The sequence below is a fragment of the Eucyclogobius newberryi genome, unplaced genomic scaffold, assembly GCF_026437365.1.
Source record: "Eucyclogobius newberryi isolate DKJ021-1_F unplaced genomic scaffold, fEucNew1.0.hap1 SCAF_11, whole genome shotgun sequence".
Taxonomy (NCBI): domain Eukaryota; kingdom Metazoa; phylum Chordata; class Actinopteri; order Gobiiformes; family Gobiidae; genus Eucyclogobius; species Eucyclogobius newberryi.
Genome location: NW_027315735.1, coordinates 31,848,110 through 31,868,695, shown reverse-complemented (window position 1 = coordinate 31,868,695; position 20,586 = coordinate 31,848,110). Strand labels below are relative to the sequence as shown.

Below are 20,586 nucleotides of genomic sequence, written 5' to 3'. Positions count from 1 at the left end.
TTTTACAATAAAACACCTAGACGACTGAGGAAAGGACACAGTATGAACGAAATCACATTGAAAAACTGGACAATTGTAGTTTGGCATTTCATACGCAAACCTGACCTCCAGGTGGCGACAACTCTCCGCTCCGATGTCCGCGTGCGCGTGTGTCCTCCCGCAGCTGGGGGGCGCTGTCGGGTCGGACCTCGCTGTTTCCTTCACCGCGAACTCCAGTGTTTACCCAGTTTCCACTTCCTGTTTAGACACATTTGGACACTTTCTTTCCCGTTCTGTACGTTTTCTTTGACATTTCAGCGCGCCCGCGTCGGTGACACTCCGACCGCAGGACGTTGACCCTCCCGCGCACTGTTTTAAGACTCGTAATCAAACGGCGATGCTCTGTTTGTGATGGAGACGGAGAGCAGCGCGACCGGAGCAGCGGCGGCGGCGGCGGCGGCTCCCGGAGAGTGGGACCGAGCCGCGGCGGCGGGGGAAGTGGAGCTGAAGGACCGGGACGAGGCAGTGTCTCCGGCGGCCGACTGCACTCCTGTGGTCGGGGCCGAGGTGGTGTGCTGCGGGGAAGGGCCCCAGGGCCAAGGGAAGAGGAGAAGCAAGAAAAAGCTCAACTTTAATACGGTCAGAGACTAGAGAATGGAGTTGGTGTGAATGTTCCTTATTTCCAGGTCGCTGCAGGGTCTTTAAAGCATTAAAGGGCTCGTTTTATTATGCTAACCCGGAATCTAATGTTGAACTACAACAAAAGTACATCACCCTCTTAGATTTTGTTCAATGTTTAAATGTATGATTTATATAAAATGGCTCGGAATTGAGATGACAATTGTGATTTCCCGTTCAGAACTGCAGAACAGTTGTGCAAGCAGCGTTTTGTGTTTTTGTGTAGGGCTAAGTCTGAACATTTTTCAACCGAACATGCATGAATCAGTCTTAATTGTTAAAATAATTACACCTAAATACAGTATATTGGACAGTGATAGGTTATAGGTGAAAACAGTTATTGTCTGAGCACTCGTGCCTCAAATGCAGGACAAAATAGGGTTATAAACATACATGAATATAACAAAATAACCTGAGAAAGAATATAACAACGGAAAACTATTGTAACGTGGTTAACAAGCTCAAACGTTTTAAAGTCATAGTCATAATTGAGTCTTTGCCTGGATAGGGCTCAAATATAATTAAAACATTATCATTGTTATTTCACAATTCAGTTATTACTGTTCCAATGAACAATTTATTGTCACTATCAGGGATGAAATGATCATTTTTGTCTTGAAACCAGGGTCAATAATATTCATTCAATTGTTACATATAATAATAGGCCTCAGAAGAACAAAAACAAATATCTGGAAAGGTTTTCATTTCATGGATTGTATTGTTAAGTTTGTACTGAACAATTCAGTATTGAGTAGTCGCATTTGATGTAATTTATTTATTTGAATTGTCCTCTAAATGTCACTCCTTCTGTTGCGCAGTTGTCGTCCCGCGCTGAGGATGAGCGCTGCACTGGGTGTCGGGTGAAGTTTGAGCGTCAAGGGCGACGCTTTAACCGTCGTGCCCTGAGCACCTTCACCAACGTGGAGACGGCACGCTGGACCTTTCCTCAGGTCGCAGAAGAGCTCCAGGACACTAGCTTCATGTGTGAGACTTGTGCCCAGCTCATACGCAGCAAATACAGGAAGCGTCAGTGTGGCAAGAGGACTCTGTGGACCAGACCTATGCACTCAACACAGGTACCGACATAGGGCTTAACACTGGTTCTGCAGCTCCCTCAAGAAAATCCAGTCCATTTTGGAGCTGCTGGAAAGAACCCACAAATATCTATCTTTGTTCCTGGTAGGGCTGCAGCTATATTATTTTAGTAATCTATCGATTCTTTCTTCTGTGTGTTCTGTTATTCATTTAGTAGTGGCTGAATTTTGCTTTTTTGCGGCGTTTGCTCCATGTGCCGTTCACTTTGGCCTCTGTGTCATTGCATCCCATTACTGAAATGGTCGCAGTCCTCCGGCGTGTTTTAAACGTACAAGTGTGACTGGGAAATAGAGTTGTTGTGCGGGGGAGCACGGGGGACCGTAAAAGTGTGGAGCGAGGGTCCGCGGTGGCGGGGCGAGGACGCAGGTTCTGGGGTGCTCTCTCTCTGTTGTGCTTTAGTTGCTGCAGGTCCGAGCGGAAAAAGCTCTGTGTGAAACAAAAGTGCCACAAGACCTTCTGTGCGCTCACATGTTTTTAATTAAATATGTAAATTAAGCAAATCATCGAGGCAATAAAATAATAATCAAAGCTTTTTTTATTAGTTTTACTCGAGTTATCGTTGCAGCCCTAGTTCCCGGACATTGCAGTGGTCTGGAGCCTTTTTTATTTTAATTGACGGAATGAGTACTCATTTTATGGTTTATTATTTATTTATTCATAAATTGTTTGAAAAATAGAAACATAAAACAAGAAACACGACCATATAATTAAAAACATATTAAAGGTTGAATGGCCCAAATCTGAGTCTAATTTCCTCGTGGCGTGGACGGCCGATTAGTCCTGCCACGTATCAATCATAAAACGCACCTACCGCTCACCTGCAGCCGCGTGTGGCTCGTCCCCTGGAGAGCAGCACGTTTCCACGTGTCTAAGCGCATGGATCTATCATAATATAGTTCCCTCAGTGTACGGGACAAAATGAAGACTGAGAAAGACTGTTCGAGCTGACTCATAAGAAGACGGAAATCTACGGGAGACGTTAGATGTGATCCATCACGCTAATAAACAAACGCATGTGTGTGTTGTATCAGTCTGCACGGGGGAGTGCACATGAGCACTTCCGCCTGAGTTCTCAAATCGCCGAAAAATTGTCCATTACGCCTTTAATAATTATTTTAAAAAGCACGATGGCAAAACAAATAAAATAAAATTATGAAACAAAAAGTCCAACAAAACTGTTCAACCTATTGAGCTGTCACTACAAAAAATATAGATTTGGCAGTAGTTTTGAGGAAACAGACCAGAGCAAATAAACGTAAATGAAACGGACAGAGATTGTGTAGAGATAAAGTTTCCGTCTGAATGTATAACCATACGGTTACAGTGGCAGCATCTGTGTCTATTAAGTCTTTTACGACGCAAATGTCACACGCCGAACAGTAAGAAATGCAGTTTGGGAATGTCTTGCAGCCGGAGCCCGAGTCCCGCCCCAAAGAAAAGCGAGTGGGGAAGAAGTCGAGAGCGGTCTTCCTGATGAACCAGTCGCGTTACAAGTCGGCCTTCAGAGTTCTGTGGTCCGCCAGAGGAGCAAGAAAACCCATGATGGACTTTATCAGCCAGCAACTCAAACTAGAGGTGACGCCAGTTCACTATTTGAGAGGGAACGTTCCCCAATTGAGATGGTTTGGACCAGGGCTGACAAATTAATCACAATTATTACTAGTTTTATGGCTATTATTTTGATCGCTTATTTGAATTAGAACAAGTCACGCTCTCAACGTAAACCAAAGCAACATGCCATCCATTATCCTAAGCTAGATAAACACATGACATTGGACAACATTAACCCTTACAGACGCACAGTAGGACAGTTCTCCAAATTTTCAGCTCTGCAATGAAAGATCACATCGTCACGTGGTTGTCAAAAGCATCAAAGTCGGATACTAATTTAGTACTGATACTTAAAAAAAAACGAACCAAGAAGAAATTATGTTTCTATCTCTTATGTCTTGGGACTGTTGGAAAAACTTCACATCACAATTTAATGATTATTCACAATTAATGAGAACATGACACGTTACTTTTCCTCATGTTTGTGACCAGCTTTGTGAAAGTCAATGTGACAAAAACAGCCAGTTAAAAACACTTGTCATGGTTATAATGTTTAGTTCTTGCAGTTATATTGTGACATAAATAATCACGATGATCATCAACGGGCAGCGCTTGCCCAAAAGTTGATTTATTTCCAAAACTGTTCAGCCCTATTTGAAAGCGTATGAAATAATGATATATTTGTTATAGACCCTCCAGCCCTCGTTCTTCACATGTTGTCTTGTGTGCCATCTTCTAAAATAATAATTCAATTGGCATTGAATCATTTCATTATTTTTAGTCCATTTATTAGTCCACAATCAACATTCACTTTGCCATTCCCCTTCCCTCCAGATGAAGGCGCTGTCGCGGCAGCACGGAAGCCCGTTCCATCAGAAAGTTGCGAGCTCGAAGCCGATGTCGATGTTTCCATGGCGACGCTGTTTGAACTGGGCTCAAGAGAAGGCGCCGCTCGTCACACACTGCATCAGAGCCATGTTTCCTGACGCCGCCGCCGTCGCCAAGAGCAGCCAGTGAGTTTGTCCTGCACCTGTCAGTCAAAAATATGGGTCAATTTCAGCCTTGTCTTTGTTTGACGTAAAGCTGAGGCTTGAGTTTTCCCTTCACGATGGTGCTGTAATTGTCAATTATTATGACTGGGGGACTGGGCCGGGGACTGGGCCGGTGATTGGGACTGGGCCGGTGACTGGGCCGGGGATTGGGACTGGGCCTGGGACTGGGCCTGGGACTGGGCCGGTGACTGGGACTGGGCCTGGGACTGGGCCGGGGATTGGGACTGGGCCGTTGACTGGGCCGGGGATTGGGACTGGGCCGGGGATTGGGACTGGGCCCGGTGACTGGGACTGGGCCCGGTGACTGGGCCTGGGCCGGTGACTGGGCCTGGGACTGGGCCGGGGATTGGGACTGGGCCGGGGATTGGGACTGGGCCGGGGATTGGGACTGGGACTGGGACTGGGACTGGGCCTGGGACTGGGCCTGGGACTGGGACTTAGACTGGGCCTGGGACTGGGACTGGGACTGGGCCGGTGACTGGGCCGGGGACTGGGCCCGGTGACTGGGCCTGGGCCGGGGACTGGGCCCGGTGACTGGGCCTGGGCCGGGGCCTGGGCTGGGGACTGGGCCTGGGACTGGGCCTGGGACTGGGCCTGGGCCGGTGACTGGGCCGGTGACTGGGCCGGGGATTGGGACTGGGCCGGTGACTGGGCCGGGGATTGGGACTGGGCCTGGGCCTGAGCCTGGGCCTGGGACTGGGCCTGGGCCTGGGCCAGTGACTGGGCCGGGGACTGGGCCCGGTGACTGGGCCTGGGCCGGGGACTGGGCCTGGGGACTGGGCCCGGTGACTGGGCCTGGGCCGGGGACTGGGCCTGGGGACTGGGCCCGGGACGGGGACTGGGCCGGTGACTGGGCCGGTGACTGGGCCGGCTGCAGATAAACTGTCTCACACTGAAACAGACTGAAAACATTGCGGATTTCTGAAGCACTAAACTGTTAATCTGAGGTGAGAGAAGTATCTGAAATAGCTTGTAATTGTTACATTGTGACATCCAGGTGAGAGACGCAGTAAAAATATCCAGCCGCTGCTGTTTGGGAAAAAGATTTGAATTGATTTGAGAGCAATGTTCCCTCCTTGTGTCTGTAGGATCTTGTCCGAGGAGCAGGCCAGCGCTCTGTTGGACCGGCGCATCGTGACCGCTTTGTCCATCCCGCTCTTCTCCAGAAACGTTTACAAGAACAACTTTGTGCAGGCGTCTCTGGGGGCGGAGCTCAGACTGCAGGGACTGTCCGGGTCCGGGCTGGACTCCCTCAACGCTCTGGGCCTCTGTCAGAACAAGGACACAGTGAGGCTGCTGCTGCTCCGGCTGCTGCAGGGGAGACGGGGGAGGGTGAGTGTCCCAAACATCCAACCTGAGTCCTCTGCCCTCTGCTCTCTACACTCTGTCTACTGCACTCTGCCCTCTGCTTTCTACACTCTGTCTACTGCACTCTGCCCTCTGCCCTCTGCTTTCTACACTCTGTCTACTGCCCTCTTCACTCTGCCCTCTGTCCACTGCCCTCTGTCCACTGCCCTCTGCCTTCTGCCCTCTGCCCTCTGTCCTCTGCACTCTGCCCTTTGCCCTCTGCCCTCTGCCCTCTGCCCTCTGCCCTCTGTCCTCTGCACTCTGCCCTTTGCCCTCTGTCCTCTGCCTTCTGTCCTCGGCACGCAAACATCACCTCAACTCTGACGCTAGTCTGCTGTGGTTTGTTTTGTTGTAGCTTTTGTCAAACAGTCGTTTCGGTCAGAGGCTGAAAGAGGAGCAGCTCAAAGCCGAGCAAACCCCGGATGTGGAGGAGCAGGAGGGGAGCGACGAGGTGGAGACGATACTGTGTCCGATACTGAGCGACGAAGACGAGACTGAGTCCGACGCTGAGCGAACGGAGACTGGAGTGACAGGTACAGGGCCTTTCAAATGCATTGGTGTTTAAAGTGTATTTAAGGTGCAAGATTGATTGAAAACCCATCAAAACTACAGTTTGAACGGTCACAAATGACTAAGCATGCAATGAGTTAAATAAAATAATATTCTCTGCACATGTAAACCCCCCTGTAGTGATTGGAAACCTTGTATTTAGAACATTTGCACATACATAGAACAGAGACTTAAAATGAATGTATAGAAACAAAATAGCTAAAAAAATGAAATATAGGATACTTTTCACCACCAGATGGCAGTGTTGATCCAACAAGGACTAGCCTAGGTGGAAAAGTTAAGACTTGGCTCCACCCAGAACTGCCAAACGTGCTTAAATAAAGCTGAAGATGAAACGATCACATTCAATTGCAAGACCAAATTCAGTATCACGTTATTTCAGAATTCTTCACGAAACAAAATTATCATTTTTGGACTTAAGTAGTTTTGCTCTGGGAAACCACAATGATCAAACACAAGAATGCAATGATGCGTCACATAAAATGGTCCGACGCAGAGCTATAGTTACTTTTAAACTTTAACGACAGTTCAATCGACATTAAAAAAAAAAAAGATGCAGAAAACGATGGCATTCTCACATTTTAAAATCTTCCGCGAGTGTAAACGCTGAACTCTTTTGCATCTTCAGTGGATGAAGTCGAGGAGGAGCTGGAGGAGGAGCTGGAGGAAGACGAGTCCAAGCGAAGGAGGAGGAGGAGGAATAAGCGTAAACATCGCTCAGACGAGGAAGAGACTGTCGAGAACAAAAAAGGCAGAGTCGTCGTCGTTCGGTTGGGTCTGTTACACGAACATGGCGACCCGTAGCCACGCCCATCGGACTTCACACCGGACTTTGCCCCGCCCCTCATGGTTTCCCCCATTTAAATCCAATTCCTCGATCAGGGTTTTCACGTGACGTTACAAGAGTCTCAACGAGGTTTGAGTTCATTGTCAGATTGCAGTTATTTGGTCAATGGTTACAATGTGAGTCCATTTGAAACAAAAACTGTAGTGAATTTAAACCGCTTTCCTAACATCTCAGTGTTGTACTCCTCGATATGATATTGAGAAAAGACTGGAATTAAAACGGATGAACCTTTCAAATGTCGGACAGACAACAAAAGCGACGCTAAAAACAAAGTAACGTTTTACACTGAAATTAAGTGCAAAGATACTCGATACTATCAACTGAAAAAGGCAATTGGAAAAGTCTGGACCGTTTTAGAATGGTCCGACTCTAAATCAGAGCTAGTATAAGACCACTTGGTGCTGTTAGATAAACTGCTCTTAATTTCTGTTGAAAATTACATTATTTTTGTTTTGTAATGTCACAGGTTAAGATTAGCCCTAATAATGTGGTGAGCCTGTAGATCCAACCGCTAATAAAAGTGTTTTTGTTATTTCTTTAAAGAAAAATTTGAATTGGCCCCTTCCGTCTAGGATCACAGATTCTAAAAATGCTGTTAACTTGACCTATTCTTAGCCTTTGAGCATCAGCATCCTGTTTCCCGTTTCCTGTTTGTCAGGACACAAACTCACAAAATGACACGCATCTTGCCCTCCTTTGATTTACATTGTTTGTGTCTCATTCTTTTCTTTTTTTTAGCAATGTAAAAGTTGTCATGGTCATTTTGAACATTAACACAGATTTGTAAATAAAAAACATGATTTCTGGTTTAAATTCATTTATTCAGAATAATTTACATTTGAAATAAAGTGGGAAAAAAACGATCAACTGCAGATGGACACAGCACCCGCAAGATCACGTGACAGTTTGAGTCCAGCACGTGTTAGATCATGTGACAGTTTGAGTCCAGTACACGTAAGATCACATGACAGTTTGAGTCCAGTACACGTAAGAACACTTCCTTCTTCTGCTCAGCCCAGCCCTCAGCACTGTCCCTGGACCCATTACCATTACTGTCTCTCATCCCGACACAGGCCAGTCGAACACAGCTGACATCACATGACAGTTTGGGTCCAGCACACGTAAGATCACATGACAGTTTGAGTCCAGCACGTGTTAGATCATGTGACAGTTTGAGTCCAGTACACGTAAGATCACATGACAGTTTGAGTCCAGTACATGTAAGATCACATGACAGTTTGAGTCCAGTACACGTAAGAACACTTCCTTCTTCTGCTCAGCCCAGCCCTCAGCACTGTCCCTGGACCCATTACCATTACTGTCTCTCATCCCGACACAGGCCAGTCGAACACAGCTGACATCACATGACAGTTTGGGTCCAGTACATGTAAGATCACATGACAGTTTGGGTCCAGCACACGTAAGATCACATGACAGTTTGGGTCCAGCACACGTAAGATCACATGACAGTTTGGGTCCAGTACATGTAAGATCACATGACAGTTTGGGTCCAGCACACGTAAGATCACATGACAGTTTGAGTCCAGTACACGTAAGAACACTTCCTTCTTCTGCTCAGCCCAGCCCTCAGCACTGTCCCTGGACCCATTACCATTACTGTCTCTCATCCCGACACAGGCCAGTCGAACACAGCTGACATCACATGACAGTTTGGGTCCAGCACACGTAAGATCACATGACAGTTTGGGTCCAGCACACGTAAGATCACATGACAGTTTGGGTCCAGCACACGTAAGATCACATGACAGTTTGGGTCCAGCACACGTAAGATCACATGACAGTTTGGGTCCAGCACACGTAAGATCACATGACAGTTTGGGTCCAGCACACGTAAGATCACATGACAGTTTGGGTCCAGTAGGGCAGTTGGTCAGATTCTGATAGTAAAGATATTGTGAACATGGAATTACAATGCATTTTGTTATTTTAAATCAAAACATAAAGTAGTAGGCACCAGTCAAGGGAAAACCTGTATCAGGACACGTAATGTATGACGCTCAGAGTATAGAGATGGGTGTTGTATCATGGACCCAGTATCGGTATTGTAACGTGAGATCGTGAAATGCCCTAGTGGACAGTGCCTTGGGTGGGTTGTCTGCATCATAGGGCATGCATATGGAATTACATGGCTTTTGTCCTTTTGTTTTTTTTAAGTTGTATTTGTTTATGTATATAAATATTTAAAGAATGTTGGTAATCTTGTATTGGCACATTATTCATCATCCTCAACCAAAGTTTTTTTTTTTCAGTTCCGTCTAATCCAAAGGTTTATCAAATTTTTCCATTTCAAAATTAAGTCTGAATGTCATGTGCATTGTGAACTTCAGTCCAATATTTCTGAGCGACAGGACAGTCTCAGAAACGTGATAGTGGTTTGCCTCCTGGTGCCACGCTTTACATTTCCTTGTGAATATTGGCCACTTTGACATGGTGTTGTGATTTTGTTCTCCACTGGGACGTATTCCTTTTGAAATCAGACCTTGAATCTCAGGTCAGTTCTATTTGGTAAAATAGATAGATAGGAATAGATAAAGAAACATCAAGTTTTTTGAAAACAATGAATTTTCAAATAAACTTCAAAACTTTCAGTGCACAGACAATAATCACAGAAAGGAAGTACAAAAAGTACATCTAAAATTAACTTTGCCTGGCAGTTTGAAAAAAACGGTATCTCGAGCTACACTGGTTCCACAATCTGGACTCTGGAGCCTGATCTCCAGCTTTTTGAGTCTGACTTTAGGTTCACATGATCTGACCTCAGCATGATCCGACCTCACATTTGAATAGTTTCTCTTTACTATGTACTGTATTGTTTCATCGATATACATTTTTTTCTCACGTTGGTCACATTCAAATAGCTTCACTTTACTGTTGATTTTGAGGTACGTTGCTGTAGAAAACTTCTTTCCACACTGAGCACACTTCTGTGGCTTTTCTCCACAGTGGATTTTCATATGATAACTAAGGGAGTGTGTGAATTCCTTCACACACTGATCACAGTTGTATGGTCTCTCTCCTGTGTGAGTCTGACGGTGCACTGAGAGCTCTGATGATGTCCGACAACGCTTCTCACAATAGTCACATCTACAAGGTTTTTTGCCAGTGTGGATTGTTAAGTGACTTTTATATGAACATTTTCTTGTAAATTTTTCCCCACACTGGTCACAGCTGTATGGTTTTTCTCCTGTGTGGATTCTGTAGTGCACGGAGAGGTGCTCTGATCGCCTGAATGCCTTAACACATTGGTCACATTTATATGGCTACTTTTCAGTGTGGACAACTTTGTGAAGTGAAAGCATTTTTTTGCTTCTGAACATTTTTCAACACGGGTCATACTCAAATGTTTTTTCTCCCGTGTGAATGCTCATGTTCTTTGAGAGACTCTGCCCTTTTGAATCGCTTGCCACAAATACAGCTGCACATTTTATCACTAGTGTGGGCTATCATGTGAGATTTGAGACCATTGGATGAAGTGAAGGCCTTTCCACACTGAGCACACTTTTGTGTGACTTTTATCCACTGTGGATTTTCATGATAACTTAGACTATAACTTACTCCTGTGTGGACTCTGGTGTGGATTTTGAGGAACGTTGCTGTAGAAAACCTGTTTCCACATTGATCACACTTGTGTGACTTTTCTCCACAGTGGATTTTCATTATTTCCTCGTGGCGTGGACGGCCGATTAGTCCTGCCACGTATCAATCATAAAACTCACCTACCGCTCACCTGCAGCCTCATGCGGCTCGTCCCACGTTTCCGTGTGTCTAAGCGCATCGATCTATCATAATATAGTTCCCTCAGTGTACGGGGCAAAATGAAGACGGAGAAATACAGTTCGAGCTGGCTCAGAAGAAGACGGAAATCTACGGGAGACGAGAGATGATGCGATCCATCGCGCTAATAAACTAACGCATGTGTGTGTTGTATCAGTCTGCACGGGCACTTCCGCCTGCATTCTCAAATCGTCCATTGCGCCTTTAAGAGCTCCAGACTCTCTGAATTCCTTCCCACACTGATCACTGTTGTATAGTCTTCCTCCTGTGTGGATCCAGTTGTGAAACGGAGAGGACAGATGCTGTTTTAAAGGCCTTATCACACTGGTCACATGTTTATATCGTCTTTTTATTTTTGTGACGTTTGTAATTTTGTGTATTTCCACACTGATCACTTTCTTGTGGCCAATCAACCTTATGGATATGATTGTTTTTTCAGTGCTTCTAATGTAGAAAAAGTCTTGTCACACTGGTCACAGCTGAGAGTGCCATTTGAGACTGAAGTTGGGTTGTAACTTTGCAAACAGAATAATACTTGTTATCACTGGATTGATAATGCCATGAGCAGCCAGTAGTAGGGAACATTTGTAAACTGCAAATAATAATAATAATAATAACAACAACAACTTCCAAGCCCACAGCCCTTGAGTAAGGTGAATTTACAGACCCAGAGGCTGCACTACATATGTATGTTTGTTTTTTATCAATCGGAAACAAGTGTAGGCTGTATATCTACAAAAATGTCACTTAATGCCAAGGAAGGAGAACCATAGAAAGGCAAGGCAAGTTTATTTGTAGAGCACATTTCATACACAAGGCAATTCAAAGTGCTTCACACAGCAGGAAAAATGCATTCAAATCACAAAGAAATTACAGAAACAGAAATACAATAACATTAACTAAATTAAAAATTATCAATCCAACTGATTTTCTAAACTAATAAAATCGCAAACAAAATAGAAGAGTGCAAAGAAAAAATCCTTTCAGTCGTATGCGCAGCTAAACAAAACTGTTTTTAGCTTAGATTTGAACATTGTCAGAGTAGAAGCCTGTCTCACATCTTCAGGAAGACTGTTCCAGATTTTAGCTGAATAAAACTGAAATGCAGATTCCCCATGTTTAGTCCTGACTCTGGCACCAGCAGGAGGTCGGTCCATGTTTAGTCCTGACTCTGGGCACCAGCAGGAGGCCGGTCCATGTTTAGTCCTGACTCTGGCACCAGCAGGAGGCCGGTCCATGTTTAGTCCTGACTCTGGCACCAGCAGGAGGTCGGTCCATGTTTAGTCCTGACTCTGGCACCAGCAGGAGGCCGGTCCATGTTTAGTCCTGACTCTGGCACCAGCAGGAGGTCGGTCCATGTTTAGTCCTGACTCTGGCACCAGCAGGAGGCCGGTCCATGTTTAGTCCCGACTCTGGCACCAGCAGGAGGCCGGTCCATGTTTAGTCCTGACTCTGGCACCAGCAGGAGGCCGGTCCATGTTTAGTCCTGACTCTGGGCACCAGCAGGAGGCCGGTCCATGTTTAGTCCTGACTCTGGGCACCAGCAGGAGGCCGATCCCTGAGGTCCTCAGAGTCCGAGATGGTTCATATGGCACTAACATATCCAAGATGTACTTTGGTGCTAGGCCATGGAGAGACTTACAAATGAAGACTAAAAATAGAGACTACACAAATAAAGCTGCTTTAAAGTCTCTTCTCTGAGCCACAGGAGCCAGTGCAGAGACCTGAGCACAGGACTAATGTGATGGTACTTCCTGGTTCTGGTCAGAACTCGAGCAGCAGCGTTCTGGATGTACTGCAGCTGTTTTACAGCTCGTTTGGATAAGCCAGTGAGCAGCCGTTACAGTAGTCTAATCTGCTGGAGACAAACGCATGGATAAGTCTCTGCTCCAGAGAAAGACTGTGGACCGGTACATTTCTCAATTATATGGATGTGCCATTGTTAAGAGAAATATGTTTATAACAATTCTCATCACTTTCTTTAGATTGTATTGTATTTATAGAGCTAGAGCTAGAGCTAGAGCTAGAGCTAGAGCTAGAGCTAGAGATAGAGATAGAGATAGAGATAGAGATAGAGATAGAGATAGAGATAGATATAGATCGTGGCCCGTTATGTTTTTAGGATGTCAAGAAAGCCTTGGATTGTCCACTTCATAACTCTGGAACGCGGTGGTCTTCAAACACACAAACAGCCCCAGATTGTGAAACGGACCGGAAACTTGTGCGATACATTTCAAACACGGCTCAATGTCGGCCTTTATCGAGAATATCTGCCTCTTCTGAAACAGGCTTTTGCGTCATGTGTCGGGTTGTTTCTCCGTTTTCCGGTGTGTTTGATTACACCATTATAACACAATTAAAAGGCACAAATCCACTTACAAAGCTGGAAGGGGCAGAAGTCCGTGAGTCGTGGCAGAAGTGGGGGATGATGGTGGAGTAGAAAGTATTTAAGTGATTTAAATTCTAGTGCATTGCGGCTCTCCACTGGTCAAGCAATAAAACACTCTGCTTATAAGTTTGAAGTTTTGTAATTGGAAATGAATCGTTGTTTGTGCAGTGTGCAGTCTTTTGATTGAAAGTTTATGATTTTCAGTCTATTTCAATGGTAAGTCATAGTTTTAGATGCAGTAAAAGGTTTGTTAGTTTTTAAAACAAGAGCTTCCGAGCGGGATAAGTAACTTTAGAGAGAAATCTATTGATAATTAATAAAACGTTAATAGCAAATGCATCAAACAAAAATGCAAACACTGAGTAGAATCATATTGTGAGGTTGTTGTTTTTTAGGGAGTGTCTGCAGTGCCGCGGCGCGCGAAACTGCCATGTTATTTTTGTGCCGGCCCCGCGCGCTATTTGACGCTATTAGCGCCGTTTTAGACCGCGCCGGGTTAAGGTTAAGGTTAGGGTTAAGGTCAGGGTTAAGGTTAGCCATGACGCTATAAGAGAAGTCCCGCGGTTCCTGAAACTGCGCGGCCATTTGACCGCGGGCCGCGGCACTGCAGCCACGGCCTTTTTTTTAAGCTATGCAAAATTTGAATATGTTTTGAGTTTGTAATTTATATTCAAAATGCTACAGAAAGAGTTGATTCTAAATAATACAAGAACTTATGTTAACGTGATGGTATAAGGAGGCGTGCACTTTTGTGATCAGACACTTGGTCCCGCCTGTTTCCAAAAAGCCTTCTCCGATTGGCCGCGCTTTGTGTCACGTCCCGAGCGTCAGTCAAAACGCGAGCGCTGATTGGCCGCGTCCCCTGACCTCGCCGTGTCTCCTCCTCCCCCCGGCAGAGGACAGGTGCTTTCTCCGCTCTGGAAAGGTCCCGTGCCTCTTTTAAAACCACAGTTATCGTCATTTTCACGTGTCCTTGAGCTCGTTTGTAACGCTGTGTTTTCCGTCTTTGTGTTTGAGCAGAATGCGGTGGCGGCTTTGCAGAGGAGCGGCTTTCACAGCAGCGCTCCCGCCGCGGTCCAGGGCTCTGCGGCCGGTTTGTGAGTTCATGACGTTTAAAGAGAGAAAACACACAAATCCAAGTCATTTTCAATCTGAGCAGCAGGACTTTATCCGGCTCCTTCAGATGGAAGTCGACACATCTCTATTTCAAAACACTGTCCAGAGCACGACTGTTAAACAAGGAGACTTATCATTAATCATGATAATTCAGATCAGGAAGAGAACACGGTGAATTATTCAACCTTCCAGTTTTTGTATTATCTCATTGCTCGATTGGCGTAAAACTATAATTTACATGTACATAAATGCACAAAATAAAGTCATTTAAACAGAAAAGTTTATTGTCAATGAACAGAATTCACAAACACAGGAACTTGCTTTGTTGCAACATAAAAGATGAACATGAACTAAACATGTTTAGTCAAAAAGAACAATTAACATAGGCTCTAAGATAAATTAAAATAGGCTTGCTATGTACACACATTTACAGTTGAGTTTACATATGTAGTGCAGAGAGTGAACAGTGAGTGATTAAATGATGGTTAAAGTGACAGTGTTTAGGAAGTGTTCGAGTTCAACTGCAGAGGGAAACAAACTGTTCACATACAAACGGAATCATCAGGATTCAAATTTGCTATTGTCATCTTCATATTTTACTTAAGTGATGTGCCAAATGTAGATACATGCTCTAAATCTGAGGATATAAATGTTCAGTTTCTACATTGCACAATAGAGAAGAGCGCAAAATAGGAGCAAAATTGAGCACATTTTTGTGTACAGTACTTCTGACACCATGTTCATTTCTCAGCCAATCAGACGGTGCGGCACGCAGCCTCATTTAGAGTGGTGTTCTCTATTGTCTCCACCTTCTTCCTCAAAGTTAGAGGTAAGCGGTTCAGAGCTACAGTTAAGAGGCAAGTTTCTGCTTCTAAAATAATAGACGTGCAGTCCTTAACATGCTCTTTTCTCTTTAAGGTACCTAAAGATGGCAATGTGGCTCGCCTGGAGGACGCCCTGGCAGAAGTACGTTCATCATGTCCCTGGAAGTTGCGTTTGATTCTTGAATATTTGAGTCATCTTTATTCTCCAAGAACGACCATCGTTAGTAAAGTGATTTGTTTTGAATGAAGCCAATCAGAAGGCGCACAATCAAGAGGGCGCGGCCTCATTCGGAGCGTGTTTTGGAGGTCTCCGCCTTCTCCAAATACAGTTCCAGCGCAGACGATCGTGGAAAAGTTGGAAAATAAGTTTGAAGTAAGTTTGTTTTATTTTCTATTTTTGCCACCTTTCGGGCCATTTAAAACAGGGATGAGAACTTTTTGGCTAAACCTGGCATGTTTAGAATTATGCTAACGTTAGCACGAACCGCACCTGCTCCTCGGACGGCCTCAGCCATGAGGCAGAAGTATTGTTTGCCTCCTCCCCAGAAGCCTTCGATCGCCTTCACTTGCTTAGAAATACATTTGAAAATTCTCTACAATAAAAGATGGTTTGACTAGTCAGCTTCTAAAATATAGACGTTCAGTCCTGTAACATGCTCTTTTATCTTTTAAGGTATCACAAGAGAGAATGGAGGAAAACACCCTGCTCAGGCTGCAGAGAACCACGAGCGAGGCGTGGGAGGAAGTACGGTCATCGTGTCCCTGTAGATGGCGCTGTTTTCCGATGTTTTAACGCATCTTTTCATGATGCTGGAGAGGGCTGAGGCGCTGCAGGCGGTGGAGGAGCGGCTCCAGCAGCTGCAGCGCCTGCTTGGAGAGCAAGCACGTGAAGCTGAAGCAGCAGCGCGTGATGCACGGCCAGCCACACGTGAGACAAAAGCAGCGCGCGCAGCGGGAGAAGCAGCAGAAGAAGCTGCTGGAGGCGCACGTTCCTCAGAGAGAAGAGACGCTCAAGTATTGTTGTAGTGTTAATTAAATTTGTTGGCTTTGTTGCCCTTTTCAATGGAATTATTCATAATTATGCATACAATTGCTCTTAACTTTCTGGTTGTGTTGTTTGTTTATATTTAAAATAAATGACTACATTTCATTCACAACTTTACGGACATTATTCACACTGACATGTCTTTAACAGCAACAACAGTAATTTAGTCTTTAGAATAATTTGGTAAATGTCCGATTTGATGTTAAAAATGACTATTATTAGGGGTGTCCCAATCCGATTCAGAGTCATCTGATTTACAGCATCAGCCAATGCACCTTTCTTTGATGTAGATTGAATAGGAAATAATAGTGCAAAAAAGAATTAAATAAAAATAACAGTTCAACTTGAAATACCCAGCAGGCATGTAAACGAATAAGCAAAGTGCTTCTTAAATGAAAGTGCAACAGTGTCATAAAGTAAGGCCATAATGTGCTTTTCAGAACTGCACTCTTAATACTCTTCTGGCTTAAATAATAAAATGTATATTTTTCTTGATGAAAACCAACATCTGATTTGAGACTGTTCTTCCCAACCAGAGGGCACAGAGATACTGGACTGTGAGTCCAGCAATAGCAGGGAGGGAACTGAGTAGCACGTTCTTTCCAGTAGTGAAGTGGCTCATCTCTTTTAGAGATGGTTTGTTCGGAGAGGTAGGTGCAGACCTGCACTTCTGCTGAGGTACTACTCACAGACCAGGCCTGAGAATGTCTCTTGTAGCATCAAGCCGTGGTGCCTTGCTCTCCGGGCTGGCTGCAGCCCCTGCTTCCTCTTCTCCTCAGTCTTCACCACCTCCTGGATGAGATGTTCCCTTGCATGCGTCATGTAGGCCGACTTTGAGAGGAAGCTAAAAATTATAGAAAAATATACATTGTAAAACATCGTAAGATAAGCCATATAGCATAGCCTTAAAACTAAAAGTCAATAAAACAATATTGAATTAATACTACCTGGTAAGGACTTTACTGTATATAAACGTTTGTGGTGAACAAATGGTGGACTTAAATTTGACTAAAAGAAAATGATCAAAATATAGTTGAGGAACCCAATATTAGTGAGGAGGAAATAATGGAACTAAAGGAGACAAAGAAAACAAAAACATTGTCCTAAAACCAGCGGACAAAGGTAATTCCTGGGTGATCATGGATAGAAAAGACGACATCAGGGAAGCAGAAGGACCACTAGCAGATAAAACCTATTATGTTCCCATAGAAAAAAACACCATAACACAGGTTTCCAACATTCTGGAGGACCTGCATGTGAAAGATGATCACATTAAGGTAGAAGAAATATTTAAAAAGACTACCTGAACTCAGAATAAGGAGATTTTTTGGAGATTCTTCCAAAGATTCACAAGGAACCAGAGAAGTGGACGGTCCCAGGACGGATCCCACCAGGCAGACCAATAGTCTCAGATTGTAACAGTGATACCTAAAGGACAGCAGAATACATTGATTATTTGGCACCATTAGCATCCAAACATGCCTCCAACTTGAAGAACACACAACATTTCAATGACACAGAGTGATCCAAATACAGAGGGCAGCTACAGGGTTCAGAAGAAGTGGTATCGCATCACAAAATGCGACGCAATTTCTCTCAAATGCGATGCATTCGTCTGAAAAAAGTGCTTTTGTATCGCAGCTTTTGCGATACAAAAATGAGTTCAATTGTATAACCAAAGCGCCTAAAAGTACTGATCACTCGTCAATCAATTGTCAACAACGGCATGACACAATGTAGGACGCTGTGTTGACTTTACGAGGTCCCGCTGATCGCCCCGTCTGAAAACGGGAGAGCGCACGGAGCCACCCGCGCGTGCGGGAGGAGCCACTCATGCGCGCAGGGCGACGAGGGGCTTTCACGAGCGCCGCGTCTCGCCAACTCACGACAATAACAATGTGAGATTTGTGAGACGCGGTGCTCGTAAAAGCCCCTCGTCGCCCTGCGCGCGCGGCTCCTCCCGCTCATCTTCATGACGAGTCTGGTGGTGATATGTAAAGACAATTAATATGTAAATGAGATTCATGCAAATGGTCTGATGATGATGATGATATGGAAGAAAGTTGTAAATAAGGCCATTTGACTTGATGTTAATTCATTTTATTTAAGTGTTCCGTTTTATTTTGAAAACTTGTGTTTAAAAGGGTTAGAAAATGTGTTAAGTATTTTTTTTAAATAGAATATTTACAAATACATTTGAAATAAATAATCTTGTTACATCAATGGAAAATATTGATTGTTCGTGTTTTGCTTTGCAATTATCAAATTGCTATGCAAATTTGAAAAAGTGTACGGATTGTTTAGCAGCATTGCTATACAAGTGAAAATCCTTAATCTGAGCCCTGCAGCTATATTCTTCACTATAGATGTGGATTCATTATACACTAATATCCCAGTTAAAGGGGGAATTCAAACAGTCAGTGACAAGTTCAAAAAGTATCCAGACAGTAGCAGACCAAGTGAGGAAATCCTACAACTTTTGGGAGATCTATCCGTCTAAAAATGACTGAGTTCAATGAGAAACTATAGCTACAGATCAAGGGGAGAGAGATTTGCCCCAGCTCATGCCAATATCTTTATGGCAGACTGGGAGGAAAGATCTTTAGAAACTTGCCCAATTAAACCATGAGTGCAGAAACCACCTTTTAAGAGTTTATTCAACGGTTGGATAACTTTGACCCATCTATACATATAAAACATACCTTTAGCTATTTCTCAGTGGATTTCCTGGACACATCAGTCTCCAAGGGCCCAGATTTCACACAAACAGGCATTGTAGATGTCAAAGTGTTCTTCAAACCAAAGGACACCCATGCACTGTTGCACAAAAGCAGCTTCCATCCCAGGTTTGTCTTCAAGGGAATAGTCAAAACCCAGTTGATGAGGTTTCGTAGAATTTGCACCAGAACCAGGGACTTCAGAGAGGCAGTCGGCTTGATGTTTTCCTCCATAAGATCTTGGGGAAACACAAATCATTTTAAAGGATTGTCTCAAAACATTCCACATTTGCAAAGAGAACAAGGAGGCCCCTAATTACAACCTTCTCCTCAATAACACAACAACTTAATTCGGGTTTCAAGGGAGGCAAGTTAAATACACCATACAACGACAATACACGAAATCCTACAGGGAATACACGACGATACACAATAATTAACCAGTGAAAATCAGGAACTTACCCTCTATTGTTGGCTCTCAGTGTTACGTCGGGTGCAAATTTACCGACTGAAGCCGTGTGTATTTCAAACATTTTATTTATTGCACCAAACAGCATCATTTGTAGTTAATGCACCGTGAAAACTACACAGGGAAGAATAAAAGAAACACATATTAGCCTAGCAAATTGAGAACGTGCGTTGACAGTAAATATGCTAGTTTAAGTTGCATCGACTCTAAACTTGTACAAAGTAAAATAAAGTGCACAAATATCACAAACTAAAATGTCCAGACGTGTAAATCAAAGCGCGTGTACCTCGCTCCGCTTTCTGAGGGCTCCTACTGGATTCGAGGTTGAGGTTATTTGAGGTTGAGGTTATTTGAGGAAGTCCAGCGGGTGAAGCGTGGTGCCGCCTGCCTTGTTTATCCGGATGTGTGCTCTGGGAACGTCACGCACTTCCGCTCAAGAGTGTGAGAATATTTAAACGCTAGCACCCTCTAGTGGACGGGGTTGACACGTACACGCCCACCATATATGTATGTATATTATATATATATTATATATTATATAATATATATATGTATATATAATATACATATATATATAGTGGACTAGTTGACACGTACACTCCCACCATCATGGTACAGTATATATATATATATATATATATATATATATATATATATATATATATATATATATATATATATATATATATATATATATATATATATATATTAACCAACCAAAACCAAACATGATTTCCAACTCGGAATATTGACATCGACATAAACAAACTTGACAAGAAATCAAACTGCAGATGTCTTACTATAACACACTGCACAGAAACAGCCAGTAAACAACATGAATTACTTTATAAAGCAGGACTAAAATAGGCATTTAACTAGGTCTAAACCAGGTCTAAAGCAGGACAAAAGCAGGACTAAACCAGGTTTAAACCAAGTCTAAAGCAGGACATAACCAGGTCTAAACCAGGTCTAAAGCAGGTCTAAAGTAGGACTAAAGCAGGACTAAAACAGGACTAAAGCAGGACTAAAACAGGACTAAAACAGGACTAGGATCAGTGAGCTGGATTTGTAACTTTAGAGTGAAATCCATTGATAAATAATAAAATATTAAT

At 43.9% G+C, this 20,586-nt stretch overlaps 1 protein-coding gene across 1 annotated transcript; it reads left to right on the top strand.

Annotated features, from left to right (window-relative positions):
- The first annotated feature begins 268 nt into the window (after positions 1-268).
- On the top strand, positions 269-7,811 carry LOC140354742 (uncharacterized). The gene is made up of 7 exons (XM_072439972.1): positions 269-618; positions 1,476-1,733; positions 3,163-3,327; positions 4,138-4,316; positions 5,444-5,687; positions 6,058-6,235; positions 6,901-7,811. The coding sequence occupies exons 1-7, from the start codon at positions 391-393 to the stop codon at positions 7,074-7,076; spliced, it is 1,428 nt and encodes a 475-aa protein (XP_072296073.1). The 5' UTR covers positions 269-390; the 3' UTR covers positions 7,077-7,811.
- Positions 7,812-20,586: the final 12,775 nt, after the last annotated feature.

Bases quoted from the DNA above. Each gene is read 5' to 3' on its own strand.
- LOC140354742 (XM_072439972.1), top strand. From the start codon at position 391: ATGGAGACGGAGAGCAGCGCGACCGGAGCAGCGGCGGCGGCGGCGGCG. The intron at 3,328-4,137 runs GTGACGCCAGTT...CCTTCCCTCCAG, and splicing joins GCCAGCAACTCAAACTAGAG to ATGAAGGCGCTGTCGCGGCA. The intron at 4,317-5,443 runs GTGAGTTTGTCC...TTGTGTCTGTAG, and splicing joins GCCGTCGCCAAGAGCAGCCA to GATCTTGTCCGAGGAGCAGG.